This window comes from Triticum aestivum, chromosome 5B (assembly GCF_018294505.1).
Source record: "Triticum aestivum cultivar Chinese Spring chromosome 5B, IWGSC CS RefSeq v2.1, whole genome shotgun sequence".
In the NCBI taxonomy this organism is placed as follows: domain Eukaryota; kingdom Viridiplantae; phylum Streptophyta; class Magnoliopsida; order Poales; family Poaceae; genus Triticum; species Triticum aestivum.
Genome location: NC_057807.1, coordinates 480,062,046 through 480,071,094, shown reverse-complemented (window position 1 = coordinate 480,071,094; position 9,049 = coordinate 480,062,046). Strand labels below are relative to the sequence as shown.

The following is a 9,049-nucleotide window of genomic DNA, read 5'->3' as shown; positions in this document are numbered from 1 at the left end:
ATTTGCTCGTTCCTTTAGATTTTATTTTGTATTCACCATTGTCAGATCATATATGTTCCTTTTAGATTTTATTTTGTATTCACCGTTGTCAGATCATATATCTCTACCGTGTACAATTCGCTACTATAAATATATCAATGGTATTGATTGTCAAGAAAAAATAACTGCAACTTTTTAGAAGTTTTAAAACACTACAACAAAGTTGGTTGGCTATTTCAAAAAACCCAAATTGCCATGTGATTAAATTTTAATCAGGCTTATAATAGCTGGGACCAACAAATTTCAAAAAACCCAAATTGATGTGTGATTAAAGTTGGTTGGTTCGAAATTCTGACCCAAATGATGGACGCGCCAAACAAGCTAGTAGGCCATGTGACCCCTCATAAAAAAAAGCCACCCTATATTTTTTTGAGGAAAAAAAAAGCCACCCTATATTTTTTTTTTTTGAGGAAAAAAAAAGCCACCCTATAAAACCGGTGGAAAAGAGGAAACCACCAAAAGCCAATTTGTTTTACGGCCCCATCACAGCCCGGTTTTGGGCCAAAAACCGACGAACCAAGCACGGCCTTTTGCGCATCACACACCACAGATGATGAATGCTAGATACATATTCACAATCAGCAGGAAATAAGTATGTGTATCACGTGTAAAACCCAAAATGGAATTCCCATCAGTGACATTGAGGCTCGACAAATAACAAAAAGAATCTGTGCAGCTCACGACGAGGGTATTTCATTTGCGGAATGCTGATCCAGCCAAGAGATTATATCGTCGAGAACTTTGAAGATCCCCTCGTCTGGTTCGCCTTCCAAGATGGCGTGGTAGGCGTCTTTGTAAAGTCGCAGCGTCTTGTCCGATGTCTTCGCTTTTTCATACAGATCTTTGCTCACGCCTGGGTCGGTGACCAAATCAGCCTCGCCATGCAGAATGATTATGGGCAGGGAAACCTAGATGGGAAATTGAGGGAACTTTAAGCATCACAGAACATTAACAGTACAGTAATTTTCACAAAAAAAAGGAACAGTACAGTAATAGAACAGGAATAAAGGCCACTGGCAGTGCTACAGTGTAATATAATTTACATGTAGAGACAAAAATGGCACAAATGGCATTCTCAAAAACGGGATAGTTTTTTTTTACCGGAAACAGGACAGCTCATTAAGTTGTACTCTATCAAGGACAAATATTTGATCAAACAGTAGGATCATGGAATGCCTGCCTCCCTTGGTAGTGAACAAACCGGATTACCGGAACTAGGTTCCTTAACCCCCTAGAGAAAATATCGTCACCCCTCAGATCAAAAAATTTCAACCTAGTCCACAGTTTATAAACTTATTCTTATGTCTTGCCTATATTCTTCACTAAGCCAGGAGGCAACATGGCATACCCAAAGAATCAATGCAAATTCACGCATTTTAAGAGTTTGAACAAAAGAATTTGGGAGTGCTATTGATGTCAGAATGAGTAACGACCTAAGCAACTGTACAAGACTTAGATGACGCTTATATAAACAAAACCAACCAGAACAAAGCAAATGAAAACCACATACTTCTTCTAGGCGACTTTCTATCTCTTGTGTGGTCCTCAGCATCTCCAGAGCTGTTCGGAGACGTGGTTTATCCTTGTAGGCAATCACATTGTAGGAACACTGCATTAAGCACCGAATTAATATAAACCGTCTTTCCACCAGGCATAACGTGCGAGTAGCTATAACTGAATAAGAAGTTCCCAATGAATAGATTAATCTCTGTATTAACCAAAAATGGGCAATATTGACCTGCTCTTGTTTTTCTTTCTCTCTGAATGCTAATTCTGCCAAGTCTTTCTGTGGAACAAGCTTCTCTTTTGGAAGGAGTTTAGCCATGAAAATCAGAACTTGCTGAACAGGCCAAGCTGGTACCACATCATCTGAAATCTATTAAAGCGAGTTTGTGAATTAGTGACCAATCATAATTAGCATAGGTAGGATTTCACGCAGTAAAATCACCTTGCACATAGGTGCAACTAGAATTGCACCATTCCAGTCTTTTGGTTGCTTAAAGTGAATCTTCAATGCAACTGCACCACCCATAGATTGGCCAAACAGAAAGCTTGGGAGATCTCTGTATTCAGGATTCCCTGCCAACATATGAATCACACTTGAATAGTGAAAGAAGTATATTCACACTACATGGACTGGCTTGCAGCAAACATTATGAACAAGTATGGACAGATATGAACTCAGTTCAGAATGATAAAAGTTAATTTATTGCAATGAAAGACAAGATAATTTCTGTTATATCGAAGATAAAACATCAGAGGCCAATTCAATCATTGTGACAGATTTTGTCAGCCTCTCAGCAGTTCAGTAATGTAACAATTTATTACCAAGCTTACCCAATGCAATTTTCGACTACTACCGTTATCAAAAGTGATTGATTGCATGCATTAATGCAGGTATTTCATTAACTCTTACATGGAAATATTCGCAATCAATTTCAGGTATTGCAAGTCAACAGTATCACAGTATTAATGCTAGACTGCTAGTGCTCATCCACACCTCTAGTACAAATACATGTTGGTTTGGCTACTTAGTTTCGTTAGAAATGTCACTCTATCGAATACTTAGTGATAGTGGTGTAAGAGCTACAGGAGGAAAAAGAATCCAAAGTGAAGTATGTGCAAACAAATAAAAAGTTAATTGTTTCCTTCTTGTTCATAGAGCTTAAACATTACAGATGTCAGACTGAATAGAGTAAAAGCATTTCTTTAGCCTCATTTTGCAAAACCAAAGCAATGTCCTATACCAGGAGTAAAAAGTATCACAAGTTCACAACTTCTGTTAATTTCTAAAACTCCTCATATGGAAGATAAAAAGAAGAAGGTAAATACAACTAGCAGCAGCTTGACCAAAAGCTGCAACAACATTATGGCAGTGTGTATGGTGGTTAGCAAACATGTCCTTTACTTGTGCAGAAAACAAGTTACTCATCTTAGTGGAAACAAATTCCATGTACATAATAATTTTAACCAGAATAAGGCATATCACTGTGGCAGAGAAACAAATTGCACTTTCCAACTGTTACCCAAAAACTCGTATATAGAAATGAACAGCACGAAAACCCAGCAATAATATAATGACGGAATACCTTTGATCTTAGCAAAATGTTCAGCTACATCGTCAACAAGAGTATCAAAACTTGGAATATATCCATGAAGTCCTTCGGAAAGACCAAAACCAGGGTAGTCCAATGCAAATACTCCATATCCAGCCGAAGCAATCTTCCTAGCAATCCCTACAACAACAATGAACTTAAGAAATGTAGCAAAAATGAAGCGCCAAAATAAATTCAATATTACTAGTTTACTAAATACCATCAAGGAAAAAGGTACAGGTGTCTCCATAACCATGGCAGAGACAAACAATTGCTTTCATACGATGGTTCTCCGGAAACCAACATTTTGAGAATATCTCCACACCTCTGGAGTTCCGCTCATATGACTGTTGAAGAGGAAAAAAAATGTCACATTGTAAAGTATCAAGCGGAGGAAGGAGTTAGGAGTACCAATGAGCAAAGTATCAAATGGCACGCCACGGCTTAGAAATACCAATGAGCAAACTAACATTGTTGGCATACAACCTTTGAATATCTATCCAACTTTATTTTAGCTTTTAAGCATAGCTGCAGTAATTTGTTAAGCAATAGCTGCAGCAATTTCATTCCTCACAGCAGAACTTCTCTATCAACTCAATGGAGGAAGTAGTGGGCATTAAATTTGCTTTGACACTGCATTGGCTAATAATTTTAAACACGGAATTATACAACATGGTATTGAAAATTCTGCTTATTTTCACAATTATACTTAACAAAATAGATCACTGTGCCTGCTGTAGTGTTGTCTTATGTAGAATGTAATATCTCAAATCTCTCTATTCAGTTCAAAGCAGAACACATACTAATGCAAAGATGGACCAACTCTATATACCTCAAATTAATATATTGCACCAGTCAAGTGAGGGGTCTAATTATTATGACAAAAATGTACATTGTGGCTACACTACAAAATAGTACCTCTTTTGTTCCAATGTCACTGTATTGTGCCTGCAGCATAGAGAAAATGCAAGTAAGACATGTCATTCATGTCATGACATAACACCAAAGGCATAGTTGGCTTTAATATAAGTATCAGAACTCAGAACATAGGATCCAAAGAACAGGCAAAAAGGTGAATGTGAGAATTCAAGGGGTACACTTGTTTGGGAATATTCAATTACATTTTTTTTAATTTTACTATGTTTGTAGATTACTGGATTTAATAACTAGGAAAAGAGTTGTAAGGCGTGTTCATTGGACAAGACATAAAAGCTAGTACTAGTGAACAAGTTCATTGGGAAAGACATAAAAGCTACTTCCTCCATTCCTTAGTTTGTGTCGTGGTTTTAGTTCGAATTAGTAAACAAGCTACCACACAAAATGGGCAAGTTCTTCCTATAAATAGTGCTCCACATGCACAATAGTCTGCTTTCTCATACATTCCTTTTGATTAAGACAGAGTATTCATAACCCATATGATGATCCTAAACCAGCCTGACGACTTAAGGACGCAGAACTCGGTAGTATGTCTGGACAATCCTATTTTACTAGAGCTAGGATTGTGACAGCGATAATTAGTTCCCAAAATGGCTGCAGGAATATGGTATGGACGAATCAGAAAGCTTGTAGTGGAAACATTGACCAAGCAGTGTGGGCCATTTTGATGGAGCTACAAGCTCTAGACGATCCCAATTCCTCAAACGGGCCCTCCCAAAACATATCGTAGGTCTCAATTTAAACTCCAGCACAGGAAATCAGAGCACATCAATTTAAACTGAAGGATTGCTAATAAATACGGACCTTGAAGAGGCAGTGGTCAATGCTGAGCTGCACGTCCTTGAAGGCCTCGCGCACGCGGCGGCGCTCGGGGGCCTGGTCCAGGCACGCGCGCAGCACCATCCTCTCCAGCGCCGGGTCCACCCCCTCCCACCTCCTCGGCGACGGCGGCGCCGCGGCCGCAGGCACGGCGGACATCCCCGTCGCCGCCACCGCCGACACCTTGGCGTTCACGTGTGGCATGGGGGGTCCAGCAACTCAGCTGAACCTGAACCTGAACCCCCGAAACAAATCCTCGGAACTGGAGGGAGACACGGGTTGGGAATCAATCGGGTGCGCGGAGCTGGGATTCGTTACCGGCGTCGAGTCAGTAGGAGCTCAGAGGGATGGATCTCCGCCTCACCCGCGGCAGTCGAGCACCGGCGGCGGGGAGCGGGCTGACGCGTGCCGTCGCGGGCGGGCGGGCGGTCGGCGAGGAGGAGGAAGGCGGCGAGGCGGCGGGGCTTGGGTTGGTGTGATCCGCTTCGGGAGAGGAAGGCCCGTGGCTATGACGCCATTTATTATTGCTCGCCGGTGTTTCTCTGGGGGAAGTAGTGCGCTGCGCCTGTACGCATCCGACTCCGTCCCCTTTTATCCGAGTCGCACTTCTTATTTTTAAATATAGAGAAGCTTGTGCACGGCACCGGAGTTCGGGGAGACCATCCTATCAGCCGGCTTGGATGATGTCAAGACCTCCGGCGTCGCGCCGGTCACGTCCTCAGCAACTACGCGTGATCCCGATCAGGTATCTGGATACGAAAGAGAATGGAACCAACAGCCGTGCCGGCCTAGGCTTCTTCCCTCTCTTCATTATTTTTTCTTGTGTAGGTTCTGATTTTTTTAGTTTTTCTATCCAGTGGCATCGGTGACCGACGGCGACGATAGCGTGTTGGAATAAAAGGAACCACGCTGCTATACTATATATTTCCTCTTGGGAAGTGTTTGGATCAGAGAGTGGTAATGTAAAGGTATTGGTATGTGATTACGGTGGTATTGCCGGTTTTTCACACCATAATAATACAAATACTACTACAACAGAAACGGGGTTATTGATGAATGGTGACTTGGTGAGTAGGAAGAAATCAGAGATGACGAGCTATAGAACCGTCTGCTTGAGCTGAACCTGAACAGAGATAAAACAGAAATGATGCTCCGAAAATGCTACTTTCGAAAGCATTTTGGAGCACTGATTTTTTTTGTTGCCACGCCATCTACGAGTGTGATCTCATGATGAAAATCTGCAAACACGTATACATTTGTCAAAGTTTAACAAAAAATCAGATTTTTTTTGGAATTGTCTATTTAACTGTTCATTCGAGCTCACAAGGGTGCTTTCACCCACAATTTATATTGTCTGCTGCCTCTAAGCTATTTGGATCAGAGAGTTGTAACGTAAAGGTATTGGTATGTAATTACGGTGGTATGCCGGTGTAATGGGCCAATCTACTGTTTTAGTTTGGTTCGAGCCTGTAATACGGTATCTAATCACTTCGCACTGTTTGGTTGCACACCGTAATAAAAATAAAACAGAAGCTCAATCACAGATCGGGAAGAGTTATTGATGGATGGTGACTTGGTGAGTAGGAAGAAATCAGTGATGAAGAGCTATAGAGCCGCCTGCTCATGATGAACAATTATCTTATCAAATTGTGAACAAGAAAAGAAAGACTGACCTTATCTCAATGGTGGAGGGTTTGGGAAGCGAAGAACTCCATTGATCAGAGGAAAAACATGGCATATATATGGACCCAAGAACGAGAAATAACTCGACCAAGGAACGCGTTGGATGGCCGCCGCTTCTCTTGGCATGTCGCCACTGCTCGTGAAGTACAACATATCGCCGGGAAGATCGGGGACTTGGTCACCGGCGCTGGCGCCGCAACTAGGTGGAGGAGGCGTGATGCGAGAAAGTGATATGCAGCGTAACAACCCATCGAAGGAGGGGTGGGCTGCGGCGGCATGGGAACAGGTTGGAAGTGTTCGCTCCAACTGGATCGGTCATTGTAACGGGATTTGTTTACACTGGGGAACGGGCGGAATCAAGTTCAAACTAGGGGGTAGTTTGTTTACACCAGGCTTGTTTACTTGTGAAGGGAACCAAATGGGGTTAACGGTATGAGATTATGTTGTAATCTGATAACGACTGGAAAAACACGAATCAAGCACCTTCTTAGAGACAACATGTAATATTGCACGAGTTGCCTCTAATTTTTAAAGATTGAAGGAATACATATCCTGGAAAACCATATCCCCTTCCTTGCCGCCACCCATGGGGCGTCGGGGAGGGCACCGGTTGTTGGGGATCGTTGCAGAAAATAAAAAATTTCTACGCATCACCAAGATTAATCTATGGAGTCATCTAGCAACGAGAGTGATAGGAGTGCATCTACATACCCTTGTAGATCGCGAGCGGAAGCGTTCAAGTGAACGGGGTTGATGGAGTCGTACTCGTCGTGATCCAAATCACCGAAGATCCTAGCGCCGAACGGACGGCACCTCCGCGTTGAACACACGTACGGAGCGGAGACGTCTCCCGCACCTTGATCCAGCAAGGAGGAGGGAGAGGTTGAGGAAGAGAGCTCCAGCAGCAGCACGACGGCGTGATGATGGTGGAGAGGCAGTACTCCGGCAGGGCTTTGCCAAGCTCTTAACTGAGGAGGAGAGGTGTTGGGGAGGGGAGGGGCTGCGCCTTGGATGTTGTATGCAGCCCTCCCCTCGCCCCTCTATTTATAGGGGAAGGGGAAAGGGGGCCGGCCCCCTCTAGATGAGATCTAGAGGGGGGGCGGCGGCCAAGGGGAGGGGGCTTTCCCCCCAAGCAAGGGGGGCGCCCCCTCTAGGGTTCGCCCCAACCCTAGGCGCATGGGCCCAAGGGGGGGTGCGCCCAGCCCTCCAGGGGCTGGTTCCCTGCCCACTATGGCCCATGAAGCCCTCCGAGAGAGGTGGCCCCTCCCGGTGGACCCCCGGAACCCCTCCGGTGGCCCCGGTACAATACCGATAAGCCCCTGAACTTTTCCGGTGACCGTATGACAACTTCCCATATATAAATCTTCACCTCCGGACCATTTCGGAACTCCTCGTGATGTCTGGGATCTCATCTGGGACTCCGAACAACATTCGGTAATCACTTACAAGTCTTCCTAATAACCCTAGCGTCACCGAACCTTAAGTGTGTAGACCCTACGGGTTCAGGAATCATGCAGACATGACCGAGACAGCTCTCCGACCAATAACCAACAGCGGGATCTGGATACCCATGTTGGATCCCACATGTTCCACGATGATCTCATCGAATGAACCACGATGTCAAGGATTCAAGCAATCCTGTATACAATTCCCTTTGTCAATCAGTACGTTACTTGCCCGAGATTCGATCGTCGGTATCCCAATACCTCGTTCAATCACGTTACCGGCAAGTCACTTTACTCGTACCGTAATGCATGATCTCGTGACCAACCACTTGGTCACATTGAGCTCATTATGATGATGCATTACCGAGTGGGCCCAGAGATACCTCTCCGTCATACGGAGTGACAAATCCCAGTCTCGATCTGTGTCAACCCAACAAATACTTTCGAAGATACCTGTAGTATACCTTTATAGTCATCCAGTTACGTTGTGACGTTTGGTACACCCAAAGCACTCCTACGGTATCCGGGAGTTACACGATCTCATGGTCTAAGGAAATGATACTTGACATTAGAAAAGCTCTAGCAAACGAACTACACGATCTTGTGCTATGCTTAGGATTGGGTCTTGTCCATCACATCATTCTCCCAATGATGTGACCCCGTTATCAACGACATCCAATGTCCATGGTCACGAAATCATGACCATCCATTGATCAACGAGCTAGTCAACTAGAGGCTAACTAGGGACATGTTGTGGTCTACTCATTCACACATGTATTACGATTTCCGGATAATACAATTATAGCATGAACAATAGACAATTATCATGAACAAGGAAATATAATAATAACCATTTTATTATTGCCTCTGGGCATATTTCCAACAGTCTCCCACTTGCACTAGAGTCAATAATCTAGTTACATTGTGATGAATCGAACACCCATAGAGTTCTGGTGTTGATCATGTTTTGCTCGCGAAAGAGGTTTAGTCAATGGATCTGCGACATTCAGATCCGTATGCACTTTGCAAATA

General features: G+C 43.7%; 1 protein-coding gene across 1 annotated transcript; it reads right to left on the bottom strand.

Annotated features, from left to right (window-relative positions):
- Positions 1 to 590: 590 nt before the first annotated feature.
- On the bottom strand, positions 591 to 5,484 carry LOC123112623 (caffeoylshikimate esterase). Its single transcript, XM_044533665.1, has 9 exons — positions 5,208 to 5,484; positions 4,875 to 5,124; positions 4,053 to 4,082; positions 3,355 to 3,481; positions 3,129 to 3,275; positions 1,988 to 2,118; positions 1,778 to 1,915; positions 1,550 to 1,648; positions 591 to 947 (listed from the first exon to the last, which is right to left on the bottom strand). Exons 2-9 carry the CDS (start codon positions 5,091 to 5,093, stop codon positions 717 to 719), a joined length of 1,122 nt encoding a protein of 373 aa, XP_044389600.1. The 5' UTR covers positions 5,094 to 5,124; positions 5,208 to 5,484; the 3' UTR covers positions 591 to 716.
- Positions 5,485 to 9,049: the final 3,565 nt, after the last annotated feature.